The sequence below is a fragment of the Oxyura jamaicensis genome, chromosome Z (genome assembly GCF_011077185.1).
Source record: "Oxyura jamaicensis isolate SHBP4307 breed ruddy duck chromosome Z, BPBGC_Ojam_1.0, whole genome shotgun sequence".
Taxonomy (NCBI): Eukaryota; Metazoa; Chordata; class Aves; order Anseriformes; family Anatidae; genus Oxyura; species Oxyura jamaicensis.
Window position 1 is genome coordinate 73,116,731 of NC_048926.1, and position 23,949 is coordinate 73,140,679.

The 23,949-nt window shown below is 42.5% G+C and overlaps 1 protein-coding gene and 1 long non-coding RNA gene across 3 annotated transcripts in view; one reads left to right on the forward strand and one right to left on the reverse strand.

Moving 5' to 3' along the window:
• Positions 1 to 23,949, forward strand: part of GRIN3A (glutamate ionotropic receptor NMDA type subunit 3A) — a 77,889-nt gene that overhangs the window by 41,862 nt on the left and 12,078 nt on the right. For both annotated transcript variants that reach the window (XM_035309595.1, XM_035309594.1), the window contains 3 exons: positions 15,921 to 16,066; positions 17,456 to 17,571; positions 19,834 to 19,985. In XM_035309595.1, coding sequence (XP_035165486.1) covers positions 15,921 to 16,066; positions 17,456 to 17,571; positions 19,834 to 19,985 — 414 coding nt within the window. The remainder of the gene's footprint in view (positions 1 to 15,920; positions 16,067 to 17,455; positions 17,572 to 19,833; positions 19,986 to 23,949) is intronic.
• Positions 1,518 to 13,843, reverse strand: LOC118155930. Its single transcript, XR_004746066.1, has 4 exons — positions 13,724 to 13,843; positions 13,593 to 13,600; positions 7,274 to 7,281; positions 1,518 to 1,530 (listed from the first exon to the last, which is right to left on the reverse strand). It is a non-coding gene; the product is annotated as an uncharacterized LOC118155930 (long non-coding RNA).

A 23,949-nucleotide genomic window follows, 5' to 3' on the forward strand; every position in this document is an offset into this window, starting at 1 on the left:
CGCAGGAACAGTGTGTCCCCACGTGCCCAAAGACGAGCTGGCGGGGAAGAAGACCAGCCTGGCTGAACAGAGAATTGTGGCTTGAGCTTAGAAGAAAAAAGAGGGTTTATAATCTTTGGAAAAGTGGGCAGGCCACTAGGGAGGACTATAAGGATATCGTGAGGCTGTGCAGGGACAAAATTAGAAAAGCCAAAGCTCATCTGGAGCTCAATCTGGCTACTGCTGTTAAAGATAACAAAAAATGTTTTTATAAATACATCAACACGAAAAGGAGGACTAAGGAGAATCTCCATCCTTTACTGGATGCGGGGGGAAACTTAGTTACAAGAGATGAGGAAAAGGTGGAGGTGCTTAATGTCTTCTTCGCCTCAGTCTTTAACGGCAATTCCGATTGTTCTCTGGATGCCCAGTACCCTGAACTTGTGGAAGGGGATGGGGGAGAGAGATGTGGCCCTCACTATCCATGAAGAAATGGTTGGTGACCTGGTACGGCACTTGGATGTGCACAAGTCGATGGGGCCGGATGGGATCCACCCAAGGGTACTGAAAGAACTGGCAGAGGTGCTGGCCAAGCTGCTTACCATCATTTATCAACAGTCCTGGCTATCGGGGGAGGTCCCAGTTGACTGCCGGCTAGCAAACGTGACGCCCATCTACAAGAAGGGCTGGAGGACTGACCCAGGAAACTACAGGCCTGTCAGTTTGACCTCAGTGCCAGGGAAGCTCATGGAGCAGATTATCTTGAGAGTCATCACGCAGCACTTGCAGGGCAAGCAGGCGATCAGGCCCAGTCAGCATGGGTTTATGAAGGGCAGGTCCTGCTTGACGAACCTGATCTCCTTCTATGACAAAGTGACGTGCTGGGTGGACGAGGGAAAGGCTGTGGATGTGGTCTACCTTGACTTCAGTAAGGCTTTTGACACCGTTTCCCACAGCATTCTCCTCAAGAAACTGGCTGCTCTTGGCTTGGACTGGCTCACACTTCGTTGGGTTAGAAACTGGCTGGGTAGCCGGGCCCAAAGAGTCGTGGTAAATGGAGTCAAATCCAGTTGGAGGCCGGTCACTAGTGGCGTTCCCCAGGGCTCGGTGCTGGGGCTGGTCCTCTTCAATATCTTCATTGATGATCTGGATGAGGGCATTGAGTGCACCCTCAGTAAGTTTGCAGATGACACCAAGTTAGGTACGTGTGTCGATCTGCTCGAGGGTAGGAAGGCTCTGCAGGAGGATCTGGAGAGGCTGGACCAATGGGCTGGGGTCAACTGCATGAAGTTCAACAAGGCCAAGTGCCAGGTCCTGCACCTGGGGCGCAATAACCCCAAGCAGAGCTACAGGCTGGGAGATGAGTGGTTGGAGAGCTGCCTAGCAGAGAAGGACCTGGGAGTGATGGTTGATAGTTGGCTGAATATGAGCCAGCAGTGTGCTCAGGCGGCCAAGAAGGCCAACAGCATCCTGGCCTGTATAAGAAACAGTGTGGCCAGCAGGGCCAGGGAGGTGATCGTCGCCCTGTACTCGGCTCTGGTGAGGCCGCACCTCGAGTACTGTGTTCAGTTTTGGGCCCCTCACTACAAGAATGACATGGAGGTGCTCGAGCGAGTCCAGAGAAGGGCTACGAAGCTGGTGAGGGGCCTGGAGAACAAGTCTTACGAGGAGCGGCTGGGGGAGCTGTGCTTGTTCAGCCTGGAGAAGAAGAGGCTCAGGGGTGACCTTATCGCTCTCTACAGGTAGCTCAAGGGAGGCTGTAGCGAGGTGGGGGTTGGTCTGTTCTCCCACATGCCTGGTGACAGGACGAGGGGGAATGGGCTTAAGTTGCGCCAGGGGAGTTTTAGGTTGGATCTTAGGAAGAACTTCTTTACCGAAAGGGTTGTTAGACACTGGAACGGTCTGCCCAGGGAAGTGGTGGAGTCACCATCCCTGGTGGTCTTTAAAAGACGTTTAGATGTTGAGCTTAGGGATATGGTTTAGTGGGGACTGTTAGTGTTAGGTCAGAGGTTGGACTTGATGATCTTGAGGTCTCTTCCAACCTAGAAAATTCTGTGATTCTGTGATGCATCATATTTTTCTGCATCATTATTGTGACCACACATGGAGTTCCTAAGAGGATTGGGAAATTTCTGCAATTTTAAGAAGATGAAATTATTTTAAAGCTGCATGGTAGAACTTCTCCATCAGGTTACAAAATTGGGCACAGAGTATTGAAGCATACTGGGAACTGCAAACATGGGTCCTAGGCCTGAATAAAAACAACATTGACTTATGGTTTGGGGTTAATCACCTCAGTGATCCCAGCAAATCAGTGGCATTGTTAGGCTTTTCTAGACAGCCATTTCTCTGCTTCATGAAACAAAGCTCAGCTTCTGAATAGTTACCAGTTTCCAATGTAGGAATAAAACAAATAGATTTTATGGGGGAAGATCACCTGATGTGACATGAACTGCAAAATAGTTTCAGGTATTTCATTCACGCATTTGCCTCTGAAGTCTTAGTGTGTAAGAGCAGTTATTACAGAAAATGCACTGTTTCAACCTTTTCTCACACAGAGCCTGAGCTGTACCTTTTCAAAGTGCTCTCTAATGTGTAAAGTTGAGGCTTAGGAGATGTTTGCAGCACAGCAGTTGTACAGGTACACCCACAAATTTAGTTAGTTCCTTAAAATCATTTTTACGTGATTTGAATATTTTACCCTTTTTCAGATCTGCTTGCCTCTTTTTTTTTTTTTTTTTTTTTAAGAAAAAGATGGCAACAGGATGCCATCTAAATAATCTTTTTAATATCAATGTGCTTTTAAACATTCTCCTACTGCTCTCTATATAGGTATGCCTTGGTACTGTGCTTTTGAAAAGTATTTAAAAAAAAAGCCCAAAATAGATGAGCAACTGAGCAACCTTCTTGAGTTGATGTAAAACATACAATTCTCTAAGCTGACAGCCACAAACAGTAAATCCCATCTGAGACTGAAAGCTGTCAGAAGAGAAGGCAAGTAGGGAAAAATTGAAAGTCTTTGTCAAGATGAGAAACCTGGTATCTAAAGTCAGTATCGCCAGGAGTATATATACTCTTCCTTTTCTGCATAAAAATAAACAACATCTGCCTTTCTAGAAAAACACAGATTATAGCAGTGATGTTTAATTGGACCGAGCTGTACAGTGTTTAGCAAGTGCTCGATATAGCTATGCGAAGGAGACGTGGTCCTTTTGTGCTGCTGGAGTCTCAAAGGTACAACCTCTTCATTAGAAATCAGCAGAAAATTAAATCAACAGTGATCTTGGGTATCTCTCAATAAGACCTTCAAATCATACACAATTTAGACCCTCATCTCTTCCCAGTGCAAACCAGCAGACGTCTTTTGGGGAAGAAACATTCACTTCAACATACTCAGGCTGCTGTCTGAGCAGAAAAAAGATAGCTGCAGGATGAAGGCATTGTTTACCGTGATGAAAGTTACTGCAGTGCCCTGATCCCCCATCTGAAGCAGCAGACCACTCTCAACACCACATGGCAAATAAGTTTAAAAGCTTCATTGCATATAGAAGATAGACACAGTGAAACACATTTTATTTGGGTCATGCTTTCATCCCTTTTCTCATCTGAATCCCAGGAGCTTATTTCAGTTGTTCTTCTCATGTCACTTCTTTGGATGCACAAAAAATTATGTCATTCCTCTTTTTCAGACTGCATGGCAGACTGTGTATCTGTTGTGTAAACTTCTGTACAAGCTCAGCCTACAAGCACACAAACCAGCAGGCTGCCTTTGAGCTGGTCTGGTCATTTGTCCTGCCTACCTGTCACGGCCTGGAAGGCAACTGGCATGATTCCTGACATCTCCCCCATCTGCTCACCACCTTGTGTATTTCATAGTTGCTTAGGCCCTTGATGTTGTGATCAGTCTCAGCTGAAAAAGCCATCCACTGCCCAAAGTTGTTATCCTTCGCTGGTGCCAGTACACATTTTCACAGCAGCAAGACCAGGTTGCAGTAGGTAACATGTTAAAACTGACCACTGCTAGAGCAGCACTGAGATATGCAGAGGGGGATAGATGAGTCCAGCTGTTGTCTGTTTCCCAACTGACAGGCATTCATTCCTCTGTGACTGCATTACAGACCAACAGCTGCACGCTGAGTACGCAGCCAGCAGGCACGGGCAGAGTGGAGAAAGGGCATGGTGATAAGCAAGGGGTTCTGGGTACAAAAGAGAATTTGCTGCCAGGCTGCTTCAGAAGCATGTGTCCATATGGCTGTTGTGTCTTTTATTCAGTTTTGTGACAAGCCCTGATATTTTATGTCTTAGTTTCTAGTATGGTTTCCATAAAAGGATACCATCTGCTTGCGAGTGGTCTAGGTCTCGGTGCCACGGGCAGGGAAAAGAGATTTTCTGTAAGTACATAGGCAGTCACAGCGCCTTGCTTTGCCCAGCAACTCTGCAGAATAAGGCTGGATCCAGTACAACTCCTCACTGTCAATCCCAAACTGAAGTCCTGGTTTACAGGGAGCTGGGATTGTCAGTGGTATGTTGTTTGAAGCAGGGACTTTGCTTGCAGGCATCTAATGCAAGATCCTATGTTGGAAATGCACAGTAAAAGTCAGGAACATATTGAGTAGTCCAGATAACCTGAGGCAAAATGACTGTGGAAGCCCAGAGGACAGAAGACACATTTCAAACATGCCAACAAGAAAGCATACAGCAGCAGAAGCTGAAGGGCTGGACAGACTTTCCAGGAGGTGGTCCAACACCTGGCCTCTCTTTCTGCTAATAAAGGTGTCATGCGTTCAACCATATAACGAGCTTTTCAGGTGTTATCCTACCATTGTCACAGATGTAGCAGCTATAAGCTCTTCTTTGCCAAACTGAGGATTCACTTTAGCATCTATGTCTGTTAATTTAGAATGGCTATATTTTAATCTCTCTGGGTCACTTATCTTCAAAACACTATGACAATGGCAAAGTTACTGTCCACATTGTAATTTGACATTAAATATCATGCCTATTGAGACTCATTTAACAAAAAGTGCTATGCTTGCCTCTGAATCCCACCATCATCAATTTTATCATGTTATCTCACCTAACTTCACATGTCCACCCATGGTGGAGGCATTGTGGGTAATTTACACAATCTAGTATGCTTTCGTGATTAGCTGGGAGAGGCAGGCACATCTGGCTGAGTCCTCTGTTGAAGACGCTTTGGGTTGAGATCACTCAGACTCTGAAATTTTCTGCTTCTCTCCTGCATGCATGATGGTGATGGAGCATATCTTGCAAACGCTGTAGTGTCCCCAAGGAATACACCGCAGACACCCACAATCACTCCGACAAGCCCCATCTGGCATGTCTTTCCAGACACCTTGGCGTGCTTTGGAGCTAATCCTCAGAAATATCAGATGCTCTCTCCCAGAAATCTCTAACCCACTGCCGTGCCACCAGAACACCTGCTTTTTATAAGCTGTCCATCTGTTTATTACAAGACTGTGCACTTTGAATAATCCAAACAAGATTACTGAGATATTGTTATTCAGGAATTCAATGTTTACAATCACCTGGCTTTTCGTTTCTAAATTTAAAATGTAAAATGCGAGGGTGCAAAGTCTCACATCTTGATTTATGAAAAATTAAGTTAATTTAGAGGCTTTATGGTTATGACTGTATCAGCTGAAAACTCATTGTTACATGTAGTGTTAAAACAATCTAGAAACACCAACTAATGAGTAACTGCAGATGAGATTTAGCAGTATCAAACCACAGAAAAGGAAAGCTCCAGCCGCTTTATAGGCCTTTTTCACAGTTAGAGGCATGAGCCAAATAATATTGCATTTAATGAGATTTTCCTCTGAGTCCAACAAGCTTTAGAGTGAGGCCGTAACTGTTATGCATTTACTGACAAATTTTCTTCCTGAAAAAAAAAGAAGTCTTGTAAGAATTACACCAACATAAATGCACTTAAAGGCTGCTGGGGTCTTTCACTGCATCAACCTAAGAGGAATCATTATCAGAAGTGCTACTTACACTGTTTTGTATTAAATATATAATGAAACAGCAAGTGTTTAAATATGCATTAAATGCATTAAATTGTATGTTAAAAAGCAATCAACAACCTTGGAGGAGTTAACAGAAATCTTATTGCTCCCATGGGGTTTTGTATCTGTCCAGGACTGTGTGATTCATTTCTTTTCAGAGTTACAAGAAGTGGGCTGCAATGTCTAGAGAGCATAAATTTCTGTGTGGGAAGTTACTGGACAGAGGAAGGTCATGACTGACAGCACCACAGCTTGCTAATTAGTGTATGGTGCCTTTCTGAGTCAGTGATGGTTTTGAACTCAGGATGACTTTTTATGTCATGGAGACCAGACAAAATGAAAAAAAAAATCAAATGAAAGAGAAATTAAGTATGAAACCGAAGAGTCAGAATGAAGAACAGACATTGCAGACTAATCTTGTATGGGCATGCAATGTATGGAGGTGAAATCTTGACTTCTTTATCTCCCCCATGCTGTTTATGGTGGTAAAAACTTAACTTGTTTAGCTTCCCAATCACCTTGTTAAAGATTTCTTGTAAAGTTATGGCTTTGACAGTTCAGAATCTGGATAGTTTGGATTTTTTTTCATGCTTATATCCAAGGTATCAGACAGTGCACTGCCCCACTCTCCAAATCAAGTCTCCCTTCCCTTCAAAACCTATTTTTTGTGCCTTTTTGCCAACCATCATCCTTGTGGTATCTTTGCATATTATCCCCTGCTGCTCCAGGTCTTCCTCTACATAGAATGCTTTGTTCTCTCACCGACTGTCATGACTGCTCTTTACTTCACTGTGCTGCTTGCACATGGGAAGAGAGAAAGTCCTTCTGTCTTCATTCCTCTTGAAGAACATCATGAAGGTTGTTCTTTTGGCACCAGAAGGAATTAATGTCTTCTACAATTTTCCCAGCCATCTTCACATCAGTTTCTTACTCTCAAGCCGCAATATACCTGTATGTCATGTCATTCAAAATTAATGAAAGTGAACACACCACCAGAAACAGCAGCTGCATTGTAGATGAGGCTGAGACCCTTGAAAGAAATAAAGCAAGCAGATGAAGATGAGGAGAAGGTGCTGCTCAAGTAATTGGCAAAGAACAGAGGACAGAGAAGACACATAAGGTTGATCTTACCTCCTGACAGATGAAGGATCATTGTACAGCTGACTTAGCAGGACAAAATAAATTTATTATTGCTCACAACCATTGTGATTTATAAAAACACACCTGGATACCAGCTATTCCTAATGACAGAAGTCCTCAGTCAGCACCAGCACCGCTGGATTTCAGGGATGCCAAGAGGTCAAGCCCCCTGGAAAGAATCATAGTTCTCATCAAATACAATGAGATTTGACTGAACACCAGGTAAAGTCAAGTAGTGTTGTCTGTATTTCACTGTAAAAGAGGCCAAGGCATCTAAATGATCCCATCATTTTTCTTTGTGCTTCACACATGCTTCACTGTTCAAAATTGATTCCAAGAAGCAAAACAAAAACCCAAAACACTTAGTTTCAGCGTTGGATCTGTTGATAACTAAGGACTTCCTCTGATTTACGGTCATTTGATGCTTTTGAACAAAGATCTGCTGATAGCAGGTAACATTTTTGAGAAATTACAGCTGTGCTGGTAGACAGTTCCACAGTCAGTGATTGGAAAGCTCTGGTGTTCCTAGAGGCAAAGTGCTAATCACATTAATTTCTTGTAACTAGTGACCCATTTGCAACATGAAACTGCTTCCTGTTCCTTTCCCAGAAGCTACAGAACACAACCCCTACCGCCCAAGCTTAGGCACTGTCACCGCAGAGGACAGTGTTCATGCTTTGTCACCTGGGGCACAAGTGCCAGAGGGCAGGAGGACTGGCAGGATGGCTCTGATTGACCAGCAACAGCTGGAGCAAGAGGATTTTGTAAGAAAAATTACTTGAAAGACACTTGTTCTGAAGCTTAGGGGTGAGGAAGCTACATCCACAATATGCTGCTGTAATATTAGGAGTCCCCTTCCAGCCCTTGGCTGATATTATACAGCTCTTAGGCAGTTTTTCATCAGCAAACCTGAAACCCAGAATGGAAGGCCAAGAGGGACTATTTAACCAGAAAACTCCCATGCATCTTTGATACTGAACACATACTCAGCCAAGCAGCTCTCTTTACCTTCTGGTTTGGAAAGGACTTCACCTTAAAGCATTTGCCCTGTTTACAGGAGGGAGGCAGAAGAACACAGTAGGTGAAGTGACAGTCTGGAGCATTTTTATGGCTGCTTTGTGCTGCTGAAGTACAACTGGAACTAGTGATCTATTGTCTGTTGGGAATTACATCCCTTTTTTTCCCTTCAGTCTATCAATTTTGCCTATAACTATTGCACATACTATCTTGCAGTTCTCAACTCGCCTAGAATAAATCCCACCTGAAAGATCCCTCTGTCCAGAAAAAGTGCTATTAAAAACAGATAAACACACCCTGAAGTTTTTATTCACCACCTTTCTGTTCTTATGAATGTTATTGCACTAAGATACTGCCCAGCATGTCAATTAGCAAAACAATCCTCAGAAATTAATACTTTTGCAGACCAGAGTGCCCAGTTTCACCCTTTAGCAATGTAGTTTCTATGGCCCACAGAGGAGTAAAGAAGTTTTTTTAATTAATTCTTAGCACTCACACAAGGAGTATCACTAAAGAAGCCTCATATTTTTAAACAGAGATCTTAGATTTTTTTTCATATAAACTTAGGTTGAAATACAGGAGAAGAAACTCTCAGTACTGGACTGTGCATTGGTTCCCAGATTGAAACTGCTCGTTAATTTCAATGTAGCTGTAAAGATTTATGCCAGCTAATGACCTAGCTGAGTTGATTCAAAGTGACAGGATTTTAACAAAATCTGTCATTATCCTGGCAAGCCAAGAATCAGCTCTGCTGATGCTTCCTGCAATAGAGAAAGGAATGCGAGCTTTCAGATATATCCTGCCTGCACCATCTCCTGGAGTCCCTGAGAACATCTCCACATCCCAAGCCTGAACACATGGGACAGCTTCTGAACAAAGCTTACACTTCCAGAAGTTCAGCTGTGAATTTTCATCTGCTAAAATTTGAAATTCAGGTTATTCACTATGAATAATTTTCTTTTCTTTCATCCTTCTCTGCACCGCATAAATATTCTTAAGAGTTAGCGTTCAAAAAGTCTTGCAGATAAGTTGGGAAAAGCCCATGAACATAGTTCTACTTTGTTTTTAATTTTGTTTTGTTCTTTTTACCCTGAATTTTTTCTTGGCATTAGCAATTGAATTTTATCTATCAGTGGGTCATGAGAAATCTATTAGCAGGTAGGCAACCACTTAAAAGTTTAGGTTAAGGAAGGCAAAATAAAAAGCTACTGATTCATAAAGGCTTGTTGCAAAACAGACTCTTAAAGCATGTCAGCCCTTCACAGCAGAGCAGACCACTTAATGCCGCCACACTCCAGCAGTTAACAACCAAAACTGAACATTTCTTCCAGAGTCCGCAGCAGTTGCCTGGCAGAGATCGTGCTGGCTCCAGCAGCCTGCTTGCTGATAAGTGGGGTGACCATTGAACACTACAGTGTTACACCAGGTAACCAGTAATAGCACGGGGCAGAGCTAACAAAGCCTTTTCAGAATATTTTTTCCTTAAAGTATTTTGTAAAACTTAGGGAAGTGTTTTCAGCCATGTTCACTCTTTCTATACCCTATTAAAATTAAAATGCAGTATCGCGGGTGGCGGTAAAAACTGAATTTGTGTTACTTCTGCATCTGTCACTGCAAGGTGCAGTCACTGCCACTGCACCTCAATGCATACTGCGTTGCCCTTTTCATGGAGGTGAATTTTGGAAAGGGGAGGCTAGCTGAATGAATGACAAAATCATGTTCATGATTTGAGATGCTGATTAGAAACAGTCCCAGGACCAGTCCTCCTTAAACCAGCCATCAGCATTCACAAAATGATCTTGAATCAAATTCATTGGGACAATTACTGCACCCCATCAGTCAAGTACTGGGAAAAAAAATGCCTAGAATTCAGTCATTTATGGTAATGTTGATCTATCTGCTTACAGAAAATAGCCATAATTCCACTTCCTTACAGTTTCTGTGTTCAGAACTTCCTTATCTCTTCACCATTCCCGGCAAGCTCAAACTCCACAGGATCAGAAGGAAGCAAAGCCAAACCTCACTTCAACAAGTCCACCAGGCCAATTCATGCTTCAGCGTAGCTTCTGTCATGTTGAGACCCCACGGTGCTTCACTAATTAAGTACTCTGGACACACAGCCTGGCATCTCCTGCCTCAGTGATGGGCTTCTGTGAAAGTTTCCCTAAATACAGTGGATGCATTGTGATCAGCTAGTCATTCCTTGTTCCACTTCTCCCTCTTATTCACATACAAATGCAGAGAGCTAGTTACTTAGGAGGACCATGAAGATGTGACAGAGAACTTCTACAAGAAAAAAATGTTTTCTCACTGAGTAGTTTCACTCCCCCTGTTCTATTGCCAGTCTTTTTTGGAACTGAGATTATCTTTTCACTGTTTATATTCTGTACACCTACATTTCCTACACACTGCAAGAATACATGACAACCAAATGTAATTCAGACCTCAGAATGATAGTAGAGACAGCAACCAGGACACCAAGGATGAAGTCTTTGAGACAAACCTAGTTTTGCAGCTCTGAAAGTTCTGAAAGTTCATTCAGAAGCCAAAATCTGCCAGAAGGATCCCCAAACACAACAGCCAACTTTGGAGGTTAACTCCTAGCAGCATCTCATGCATTTTCAGCTTTAAATCCCAACTTGCACAGGACATTTCTATGCCTAAGTATTTTCAGGTCTGAGTCTAGGTGATCTCAGCCTAGCTGATGGTACTGAATGCAGTGGCAGAGTATTACATAAACTGGAATGTGCCAGGTAATCAAATCCCTGACATTTAGGATTTTATTTTTCTGTTTCTGCTCCTGTGGTTTTATCACATTGGTATTTTCATGCATAATTGGCACCCCAAGGCATAGATGTATGCACATACCCAATTCCTCTCAACATCTTCCCAAATAAAACACTAGCTCTCCACTTCCCACTCAGCAGATGTTTTAACAAGAGAAGACAGAAACCAAGAAGATCCAGAAGTAAGGTGGCATGCCAATGGAAATGGTGTCTGCAGTATTTGCTTTCAGCAAATTTGTTTCCCAAACATCACTTGTCTAGTAGCATAATGCTATACAAAGTACAGAAGACTCAGAGAAGTCCCAAAGCTTTTCCTGGCACTTTCAGAGAGGTTGGGTGTTCTGCAGAGATATTGAGTTCCCTTAAACACCGAGTGACCTGAGCCTCAGTACTCAAGTGACCCAACCAACACTTCACCTTCTCAGCACCTTGAATCACCAGCCCTACCTTGGATACCACATTTTCTTATGCAGTGAGAATTGTCCTTAGAAACACCAGCATATTCATCCCACAGTAGATACTGTCCTCAGAGGCCACAGAGACAGTCTTGGTACCCTAATTACAGAAAGCATACTTACTTCCAGAGGTCTTTAGCTTTTCTTCTGCACCTTTGTCCTGCTGTTCCCAGCAGCATGTTGTAGGCCTCCCACAACCTCTGTCTTCACAGATTTGTCATCTTCATGAACCACCCCCAGACCTGTGCTGCAAGATCCTTTAGTCTTGGCATTTCACAGCCCTGCATATGTGAAGTCAGAGTGCTGACTGAAGAAGATAAGTGCTCAGCCCTGTCTGGCACTACATCCATCTCTTCTTTCTTGAGATGGCCCTACACATGAACTCAGATCCAAACGGGAGGCCTCCATGTGTATCACAACTTCATGTGCACCAGCTAGCTCACAGTAGACAGGGGAGGTGGTTTAAAAATTTGGGATACACCTGAAAGGCTGCAAACTGACCACCCCTCTCTCAGTTTTCAACCATGATACGTGCACCCAGGTCCTTCCAGGGAGTGAGCATGCCTGGGCTCTGCTCTGTCCTTCAGCAGCTCCCAGTGATGCCTTCCTGCATCTCCCACTTCGTAGCTCAGCACTGCACTTCACGGAGTTGTGTGCTGTGGTGGCCTCACTGGCTAACATTCATACCTTGTTAAACAGAAATGAGTCCCATGTACTGCAGCAATGCTCGATTCCCATGCATTGTGTTGGAGAGGCTACTTGGAAGTGCACAGAATTAGTCTTCTGGCTGAGGAGCTGTTGCAGTCAGGAGCAATGACCCTTTTAGAAAATGAGTGATTTCCTTTTCTCCCAGGCCTTCAGAAGGGAGGTCTGGCAGTTCAAGAGGTGAATTAAAAGAGATACGTCATCTGTACCTATATAACCTCTATAGCTTTTTCAATGCATTGTCAAACTGGGACTTCCTTGTTTTTCTGAAAAGGCTGAAAGCTTCTCTCTAGGCCAAAACAAACCCAGTTCCTTTGATTTTTAACAGTGTTAGATACCTGATTTTGGAGGCACCTTGAAAGGTTTTTTAAGATGGGAGCCAGGATCGCACTTGCCACCACCTGGAGATGGATCTGCAGCCTTTGTGTTTATTTTAATCATACTTGCATCACCAGCAAATCTCCAGACACTCAACAGGTGCAAAAATTGTTAGCAGTTCCTGGTGCCCATTACCTGCTTTGTACTGGTTATTCACCTTTCATACTGACTTAAGTTTTGAATGAAAAAACGCAACAGAATATAGACAGAAGTGCAGTCTCCACATATTAAAAATACCCATAAATTGGCTATTTCTTCTCCATGAGACAGCTTTTATATTTGCTGTAACTGATAACAGACATAAGTAACTGTCTTCACCAAATCACGAGTTTAAACAGTAAATAAACTCTTGAATCTTCAAATTGTGGTTCTTAAAATGCTGATATTTTAGAGTTCATGTTTTCAAGGATTTCTCTGAAGTCCTAAGCATTAGGATTGTGTGACTTGTTTTTGGCAAGACTCTTTCAATACAGAATTCTTAAGATCTAAGAAACACAAAAGAAGCAGAGCACGATAAACAGGAAAGAGGCAATTAATAAGGCAAAACTCACACAAAGACTGACATTTACCCGTACTGTCAGCATACAGATATTCGTGGTTTTCATCTTTTCACAGAATCTCTCCCAGAGAGGACTACAGAAAGTAAGAAAGCAACAGTGACACAACAGTGAAAACTGAAAAGTCTTGTTTACATCCTGAAGTTTTTATCTTCTCTTGAAGCGAGTAACCCTTAGGAATCTTAGTGGATTAGGCAGGGAAGGCAGTGCAGGTAGTCCATTATCTGCTTTTGGCAGCATTTTGCATTGTTAATCTGCTGTTCAGTATAGCTTCAAATAAACCTTTTCCTCATGTGAATAAGCAGCAGTAAGAAGAAAGCAGAAGTCACAACAGATATACAGGATTAGAACGTTAAGATTTATCCTTCAAGAAAAGAATTGAGTCATCAAATACAGAATTGCAGACACATAATTATGCTTAAGGATAACATAAATCACCGGAAGCAGGAAGAGCATAGGATGCAAAGGATCACTACATAACTTCCCTACACAAACTTTCCACGACATCCCACCAGGCATATGGTGTTGCTAGAGACAGGATATTAAGACAGATGGACCTTTGATCTAACACATATTCCACTGTTGTCGTCATTTGTGGTGAAATTTGACACGTGCCCAACACAAAGCAAAGCATGGATAGTCCTCAGTAAGGCTTTTGGGACAGAAAATTGGAGATCAACTTAACTCTTTCATTTGTACCTGCCTTTTTCGTAGAGGCGTAAAAATCTAGCTAGATTTGCTGCATTGGTGACAGTCTCAGTTAGACTTCACCTTCCATCAACAGTCTTTATCTGCAGAGCAGATGTGGCACTGCAATTGGCATCACTAGGTAGACCACAAATGTCACAACAAACACCTAAGCTGACTTGAAAGGTGGCAGTATGGTTCAATGTTGAGACCCAGAGAAGTTTCTGGTCTCTTCACTGAAATGGCCAAGAAATAAAACCTGAAGAATTAACACTTATTGTGGTGACTAGCTTCTTTGGTCGTAGAGTACATGGAGCCTTCTCCAGGGTCGTTCTTTAAGCAGGTCATCTTCCATGTCTGGAGACTAGACCTAGTTCAGATTGATGTTGTTCTGGAAGGCTCCGTGATGTATTGTCACAGCGCTGCTCTGTTATTTATGTCTTCTGGCACTTAAATGCTGTTTCCACACTTCCAGGCAAGAACATTTTCCTCTGCGCCCACAGTCCTTCTGGCATAGCATGCACTATGGCCAGCTCCTGATGGATGTACGCCGTGCATCATGCATCCTGTAGTCATCCAGACCAGGACACCTCAGAAAATATGCTAAGGCTCCCTCTATGCCCACACAAAAGCATTTACCTCCAGGTCTTATTTCTGGATTGCACCACAAGAACCAGCTCAGCAGAGCACAATGTGAAAAGCAGCTGCCCACTTTCCAGATAAATTTACTGGAAATAAAGTATACTCATGGGTTCCAGGATACCAAAATACCATTCAAAAGACCTTTCTCTATTCCTTCTCAGACTGAACTAGAAGATCATGAATTTATGTCCTACATTTGTTATCCTTATATTCTATGAATATTCTTTTATCTGTGGGGTCACTGAAGAGAAGCATGGGGAAGGTCTTTTTGTACAGCTTTGTGTTGCTGTGCACTCTGTTTTGCATAGATGATAATGCAGGGAACCAGATAGACTGGCAGAACACCCCTCTGCTTGCTCTTTGCAAAGCAGAGCATGGCCATGCTGGGATCGTCTTTGCAAACTGAGGTGGAGACCTTCAGCTTCCCAGGAAACAGAGTATGTCTGCCTTAGCTTTATTTGGCTTCCTGTGCTCTGAGGCTGGTACACTGCTGAAGGCTTTTCCAATTAACATGGTCTTGGCAACACTCAGTCATCTCAAGGAAGTGTTCAGCATAACTAGAGGGCACTGCCTGAGCTGCTGCACTTTGAGAATTTCTCTGAAGTGTTAAATATTCCCAAGACAAGCATGATACTGTGGAAACATCAGTCTGTGAAATCTGTGATCAGACAGACTACTGAGGACTGTAATACAGGGGGTGGAACGAGGAAGCAGGTTTTCAAAAGGAAAGGACACACAATTGCATGTTTGTCTGGTACAAAAATGGTATGTATAGCTGGGTAATCAAACGTAGACCTTGGGCTTTGCTGAGGGTATTCATCCTCCTTTCAGCCAGGGGAGGCATTTTTGTGTCCACAACAATTCAGTCTTTAGTTTCACTGTGGTGAGTGACAGCAAAGGCAGCAGCAGTCTGTAACATGATTTCTGGGCTTCTAGAGATTAAATGGTGGTGCTGCCCTTCTGCAGAAGAGTAAATTTATAGAATCAAAGAATCTGATTGATTTGTGTTGGAAGGGACCTTAAAGCTCATCTAGCCCACCCCAGCCTTCCATGGCAGGGACACCTCCCACCAGACCAGGTTGCTCCAAGCCCCAGCCAGCCTGGCCTTAGACACCTCCAGGGATGAGGCTGCCACAGCTTCTCTGGGCAACCTGTGCCAGTGCCTCACCACCCTTTGAGTGAAGAATTTCTTCCTGTTATCTAATACAAATTTACCTTTTTCTAGTTTAAAACCATTACTCCTTGTCCTATCACTACACACCATTTTAGGACAAATGGTACAACTAAACACCTAGATTTGGGAGTTCTTGGTGTCTCAAAGGAAATGCTTTTCATGTAATTAAGAAAATCCTGAGAGTACGCAAACAGGCTAATCAGTCACCTGGTAAGTCCTTACATACTTATTTTGTGACATAGAAAGCTGACCATAGGAAAGCATAAGATAAAGGTCTATGCTGAGAATTTCTGACAAACATTCACAGATAACACCAAGATACTGTATGTGAAGGAGGCAAGTGACTCTGCTAATCTGTAATTTCATCTCCTTAGCTCCACCACCCATCCCAAGGGTTTCGCTTTGGAACTGTGCGTGAAAGCAGCGCAGAAGACTATGTGAGGCAAAGCTTCCCAGAGATGCATGAGTACATGCGGCGGTACAATGTCCCTGCAACCCCCGATGGAGTAGCATATCTAAAGTGAGCCTCTGCATGCAACAGCAGATCGGGCATGGCAGTGAGATGGCGATGCGCTTCCCACTTTGAGTGTCTCTCATCCCATAAAATAGTCATTGAAGACAGTGTGGCAAGCATGTAATCACCTGGATAGAGTGATACTTGGAGAGCAAGCTAACATAGCACCAGCTGAAGCGTTTCCAGGGGAAGCTGTGCTTTGCATTAACTAGTAGGGTGCCATCAAGCAGGTTTCTATTCCTGGAGACCTTCATGAGACAGTGAGAAACATTCAGGAAAAACTCCTTACCCTCCAGGCAGAAGCTGAGGATGAAGACCCTCAGCATCTTCACCATGCTAGTGGAAAAGAAGGCCTGTCAGACAGACCCTTAAAGCATTTGTCATTAAAATGAATAATAGCAGCATTAGACTGGTAAAAAGAAATAAACACCAAATTTTACTTTAGGGAATCGTGATATCCCTGTGTTTCAAATAAATTTGTGTCTAACAATCTGGGGTCATACAATCGATTCACTCTGCTAGGAAACTGGAGAGGAGATAACAAGCCTGAAATTCTTCATTCGTTTTACACACAAAAGTTGCATAGCAGATGGCCTGAGGATTTTTCGCCAGAAGTTGTTTCCTGTTTACATATTTTTCCCAAGCCCATTCTAACAAAAATTCATATACATGGCAGTTCTTTGTTTGGGTTAAATTGGAATCGTTCAATCAAAATCAATGACACAGTATAACTTCACGTCAGGAGAACATCCAGACCTTTAAAGTGACAAGGGTGAGGGTGCAGCCCCAAGGGCAGATGAAAACAGGTGGTGCAACTGTTCCTTTTTATCATCAGCTTATGTAATTGTGCTATTCGTTGATCGTTGGGTTAGTAAAATCTAATTGCCTGTGTTCGTGAAATCTGAACACAGAGAAAAGCTGGTCTGGTGAAGGAAATGAATTTACCACATACTCAGGAAAAAGGGAGAGGAACACTTTTGTGTGAGTTATCCTCCTGCATTTTGGTCTAATGACCTAAATTTCAAAATCACAAGGAAACCAGGACAGCACAAGTGTATTGGCAATTTTTGCTCTTTTCTTCCAATAAGGCTGTGTGCTGCCTTTCAGCTGAGTCAAAGTCTAACTTGTAGTGTTTTCCATTTTTCAGATCAGGTATTTAATGGGAGCAATGTAAGTCATAGCCCTGCTGCCCTGTTCTAGATGCACAAAGTTTGTATCTTTCAAGCTCATTTCCCTCCTTCAAACATAAATCAGTCTTGCATTTAAAATAGCAGTCCCTGGTTCCTGTTTCTGTTTGGTAAGCTTCCAGAGAACTAGATAGATAAATGTTCAGTGAGTACCACTGAGTCTTAGATAGTGAAATGATTCTGTTTCTGACTTTGATGTTGAATACAGGAATGATCCAGAGAAACTTGATGCCTTCATTATGGATAAAGCACTCTTAGATTATGAAGTATCAATAGATGCCGACTGCAAGCTTCTAACTGTGGGAAAGCCCTTTGCCATTGAAGGTAATCATTTTACAGCATGCTGCTCTATGTCTCATACTTTGCTTTACTGTGATTCAGTGAAACTGTATAGGTGGACCCCTTGCAGCTTATGGTAAAATTCTCAGTGATGAAGCAGGACCAAGTTTGTTTGTTTTTTTTTTGTTTGTTTGTTTGTTTTTGAGCTTTTAGATCATTTGCACCATCTGTTTCCATACTCTGTATAGGAATTATTCAAAGTGCTCAAATGGTCTGCCTCCAAAGAAGCAGGAGACACAGCCCTTTTCACTACTCACAATGAAATAAAGTTGCTCCTGAGATAAGGCTTGCTTTCTCTAGGCTCACTTTCATTACACATGTACAAAATTCAGAGAAGTGCATTCAGAATGCCATTCCACAGTTTCACCGTTCCCTTTCTAAACGTCATTACAGGATCCCTGCTGAATCTGTAGCTAATTGCAGCAAAAGAGCAGAGCCTAGCCGGGTTTGTGGTCTCCTGCAGTCCTGCTGTACTCACAAAGACCCAGCAGAAGGCAGCAGAAGGCAGCCTGGAAACAAGGCTTGTCTGAAGCCACCTACAGCATGGGCAAACACATTAGCAGCCGTTTGTCCTAAGGAATCACTTCTGTGATGGATAACCAGCAAAAATGATTGAAGCTCCTCCTTCCCTCCCCTCCAAGGGCAATCACACTGGCCTCTCCCATCTGCCATTAAAACAATCGCCTTTGGAAATATTCAAATCTAACTGAGGAAGGCAAAATGCTAAATGAAGGCCAGGAGAAGCTGAGCATTTTAAACAGTTCAGCTAAAAGTCACCAGCACTAGAGATTTAATAGAATGCTTCTTTTCACTCTGTCATTGTTTCCCATTTGAGTTTGCACCAGAGACTTGAAAGAAATCCATTTTCCTTTTTTTTTTTTTTTTTTTGGTGTTACTGGAACGATAGATGTGCAGAGAGCTTTTCAGACAGAAGTAGGACGTGTGTGTGCAGCTGCATTTTTCACCATGCATGTGTAACTTAATATATCTTCAATTTCAGAGAGGACAGCTCTACCAAAGTAAGACAACAGCTTCCACAACTTTGAGTCAATATAGAAAAACTGAATTAACCTGCAAATACACATTTTTAAAGAACTGGACTTCATAACACCTAATTGTGGAACAGTTAAATAGACTGTAAATGTAACAATGAATGGTAGCTATGCCTTATCTGAAACCATTCCTTCAATGTTAGCAGATATATTCAGGTAGAAATACAGACACAAGGTAGAAAAATCAGCAGCAAGTACACATATCACTACATCACTGAAAGGCAAGGCACTGTGCTGGCAAATTTACCAGTCCTGTACATTTAAGTTTTGTTTTTTGTTTTTTTCCCTTCCCTTCCCTTCCCTTCCCTTCCCTTCCCTTCCCTTCCCTTTCTTCTGTGGGACAATGTGAAATGTGGCATTCTGAGCTGAAAACAAACAAAAACAATAAACAAACAAACAAAAAAAAATCCACAGTGAATTAGAAAGGAATCTCTATATTGTCAGGACACCTCTGTGGGCACCTGCATATTTTCCAGGCATAAATTGTATTTCTCTAAATCCAAGCCAGGATTCAGTAAAGTGTAGCAGACCATATTAAAGTTCCTGAATCCACTTGCATTTAGACTGAGACCTTTACTAGCATGCTGCAGTGGTAAAAGAACATGTGGAAATTAAACTCTGGCCAGAGCAGAACTACATGAATGGGAAGTCCAGCCCCTCAGGTTTAAACTGTTGTGTGATAACAATATGAACTGCTCCATGTGCATTTACATGCACACAGCTTCTTGTCAGAAAATACACAAGTAGAAAAGAAAATGTCACATCTGACACCACAATCACATCCATGTCTCTAACAGTATAAAGGGATCACAATGGTTTGCTTGACTTTACTTCTGCACTGGTAAATCAATATAAAACAGAAGAACCCATGATGAAGGCACACAAAGGCTGTGTTTCTAAATATACAACAGGTTTATTCATCTATATGTACTGCCATCTTAAATTTTTGAATCTCCATTTTTACATACTATTTTGTGGCTTTAATCATTCTGAATCCTGTTTACATTAGGCTACTTTACTTTGCACACCAGTGTCTCATCTCAGCTTTTTCCATCCATGGGAAACCAGCATCCAGGTTTGGACCTCAAATAAAATGCCAACCTGTTCTGCCACGATGGCACTCAATACCAGAAAGCAATATATTCAGTAAGAAGCTAACAAGAAAGAGATGTGACTGTAGTGTTTTTCCTTCTAGGATATGGTATTGGTCTTCCCCCTAACTCTCCGCTCACCTCCAACATCTCTGAACTGATAAGTCAGTACAAGTCCCACGGATTCATGGATGTTTTGCATGACAAATGGTACAAGGTGGTTCCATGTGGGAAAAGAAGCTTTGCTGTCACGGAGGTAAGCGATGAACAATTGGTCACTTAACTGAAGGTGCTGAGGATTTGCCCAAGTTGCCAGCTATTTCCCCTCCTACACAACATGCAATAGACTTACACACATGACAGTGATGGGCTACAGCTGAAGGAAAGCATTAAGCTTCAGAAGCAAGAGTCGTTACACCCAACAGTGTTCAGGTTAGAGCACAAGAAAAACATCAGCGAGACACTGCTGCTAAGTTAGGCAGTGTATGCAACCAGAGAGCACTTATAGAGACAAGCAGGGTATGTAATGGTGCATTAAAAAAGTGATCTGCCCAGTGCACAACAAATCTATGATTCCACTCCATTACATGTATCACCAGCTACAGAAGCAGCCAGGGACTTTGGACTCACAGGAGTGATTGCTGAAGTAGTCCACACAAAGAGTGACAAAAGCAAAAGAAACAGAGACAGCAGGAATTTAATATATCCCAAATTAGTAATGTAACCCTGACTGCTTCCTAACATGGGTCACAGGTGTCTGCACCAAAGACAGGACTGCAGCCTAGGAACACCCCACCAAGATACCCTGCTAAGAACTGATGAGCAGCAGGTCTTAAGTCTAAGTACATTTACAAGAAATGGAAGCAAATCCTCATGGATTTATGGACTGGTATTAAATCAGAGGAGTTATGCCAGCTTGTGGCAGCTGAAGATATAGGCATTATTTATGAGAAAAAAGACTGCTCTTATCGGAATAGCAGTTTTTCTCAAATTCTCAAGACTGTCAAGTGAAAAAAGATAAAGTACTAAGGAATCAAAAGATCTAGCATGCCTGCAGATTTTTAACTCAAGGTGTTCCAAAACACATCAGTTATGTGTTCTCACTGGTACAAAACACATAGCTGAGAGTATGCTGTCTTCTCTTCAGAGCAGGTTCAGCCAAACATCAAGACAACCGTCCATGTTCCCCAAGGAAGTGGTAGCGTGGCTGTTCTCTCCTGAAAGGGAAGACCAGTTTCCCAGAGCTCTGATTCCTGCTCTTTAGTGGTCACCTGAACCTCTTGTCTGCAACCTCTCATTGCTGACTGTATAACTAGAAAATTAGCAGTTCCTATTTTCTAGAGGTCAGATGAAGGAAAACTTTGACTGCTCTAATACCTTGGTTGCTTGGGTATTTCTGCTTCTTCTATTACATTTTTAACTTTTTCATTAAGATTATGCCAATATGAAATAAAATAAATTCTAACAGTGGGCATTTGTATAAGAAAATCCAATTTATTTTTATTCAACTTATTCCATTTTTTGTGATTGCTTCAACACAAGAAAGCACAGCTAAATAAAAATTTATTCACTGCTATTTTTGATCTGGATGTTCTGAAGATTAAACTATCATCTAACAAGAAAGGGACAGGAGAACATTCTTTTAAAGGTAGCTTGCAGATCCGTTCCTGACAAGCACTTCACTCAGTGACCCTTTGTCACTCTACACTTTAACACAATCTTTTGAATTAAATATCATGAAAATTAGCAGATCGTAACAGTATTAATTACCCCAACTGTTTTAAAACTGAAAACTTCCTTATAGCAGAGACAAACTTACCATGTAAGTAATTCCCTAGTGAAACAATTAAGTACTTTTATTATTTGCATTTTAAACAGGGCAAAAAGGTAAAAAATTGCCTGAAAAGTATATTTTGAAACAATCCGCAGTCATAGCAAGGGACAGCACCATTTCTTTTGAATTAAAAGTGACCTTGCATTAAATATGAAGCTGTAATCAGAGGGACAGCACCATTTCTTTTGAATTAAAAGTGACCTTAAATATGAAGCTGTAATCAGAAGCCTCATGAAAACCAGTTTCTTCTGTGGCTCACAGGATTTAATCACATGAAAAGGTAGCTTTATCATTGTTAGTGTCACTTATGTTAATATGTGATACTGATACCCAAAAGCCTAACCATAGTATCCCCCAAAAGATGCTGTCTGAAGTTTCAATGAAATGTGCAAAGGCCTAACAATGCTTAATATCACATCAGCGACATCTGAGCAGTCGCACAGCAACAAGTAACAGAATGCTCACAAGCCTGTCTCTTTTCCCAGCCTCTTGCCTTCTAGATACCTACAAAATCTCACATGCTGATTCAAATTCCAGCTTCCTCCATTGCAAACATAACTGCTGCCACTGGATATTTAACTTTCTTTCCTTGCTCTTCCCCTCCCTCCTTGTACATAAATCCAGACAAATACTTGCACCTGGGAAATGCTGATCTACAGCTCCCCTGATGCCAGGCACTAGAATTAAAACTGAGTCTGTTGCCTCATCAATAAGGACAAGCTTGTTATTGCACAGTATGCTATAAGCATAAGATCCCCCTTTCATTTATATTGAAGGATTCCAGTATTTCCTGCGATCCCTAAGGTTTTTGGGAATCTCTGAAGTAGTTCATCCAGCTCACCATTATGTGGCTTCTGACTTCTTAAACAGACATACAGTGAAGAAGCCCACCCGTGTATATTCTTTTCTCATAGTGAGAAAAGGAAAAATACTTAAGTTTTCAGGCATCCAGAAAGCTAGCGTTGATACAGCTCAGATTCATTCAGACATGAGAACTAATATGGAAGACCTGCAATACCTTACTAGCAGCATATAGGTTAAGGAGGTGTGAGGAAGATAGGGCATAGAGACCTGCCTCTAATCATGAGAGCCTTAATCCAACTGCTGTATTCAGGTCTGTATTCTTTCACATGGGATGCAGCTAACAGAACATGAATGAATTTCTACATTGAATTGCCCTCTCCACTACAAGTAATTGTTGGTAGTGGTGACTGTCCTCACTGATTGCTAGTTGCTAGCTTGAATTCTCTTGATTTAAAATTGTTATACTCTAGTATGACAGGCTGGAAGATGAGTGGTTGGAAAGCTGCCTGGCAGAGAAGGACCTGGGAGTTTTGGTTGATAGTCAGCTGAGTATGAGCCAGCAGTGTGCTCAGGCGGCCAAGAAGGCCAACAGCATCCTGGCTTGCATAAGAAACAGTGTGGCCAAGAGGTCTAGGGAAGTGATCGTCGCCCTGTACTCGGCTCTGGTGAGGCCGCACCTCGAGTACTGTGTTCAGTTTTGGGCCCCTCACTACAAGAAGGACATGGAGGTGCTTGAGCGAGTCCAGAGAAGGGCTACGAAGCTGGTGAAGGGTCTGGAGAACAAGTCTTACAAGGAGCGGCTGGGGGAGCTGGCACTGTTCAGCCTGGAGAAGAGGAGGCTCAGGGGTGACCTTATCACACACTACAGGTACCTTAAAGGAGGCTGTAGCAAGGTGGGGGTTGGTCTATTCTCGCAGGTGCCTGGTGACAGGATGAGGGGGAATGGGCTTAAGTTGTGCCAGGGGAGGTTTAGGTTGGATATTAGGAAGAACTTCTTTACTGGAAGGTTTGTTAGTCACTGGAATAGGCTGCCCAGGGAAGTGGTTGAGTCACCATCCCCGGAGGTCTTTAAAAGACATTTAGATACAGAGTTTAGGGATATGGTTTAATGGAGGACTTGTTAGTGTTAGGTCAGAGGCTGGACTCGGTGATCTTGGAGATCTCTTCCAACCTAGACAGTTCTGTGATTCTGTAGTCTCAATCAAATTTCTTTATGTCTCTCTACTTAGGGCAGAGCATAGTTCAGAAGGGAAGTGGAGGTGGCAGAGCTATACCTGCACGTTACATCTGGATGAATCACCTAATCATTCCACTGCATTTTCAGTTTGCAAACAGTAATACACTTAGATCTTCTTCACTCCACCATTATTCCTAGTATCACCATGTCAGCAGGAACCAAACTTCTAGGACTTTCCCATCCAGCACATAAGCTCCACCCAAGCTTAGGACAGACTGCAAATTCCTTCTTTCTGTAGCATTTTTGCAAACCAAAATAGAGCGAATTGGTAGCTTTGCAACTTCTGACTTATGGCAGCAGAACAGCTAGAGACACTATGACTGCAGGCAGGATAGATAACAAGAA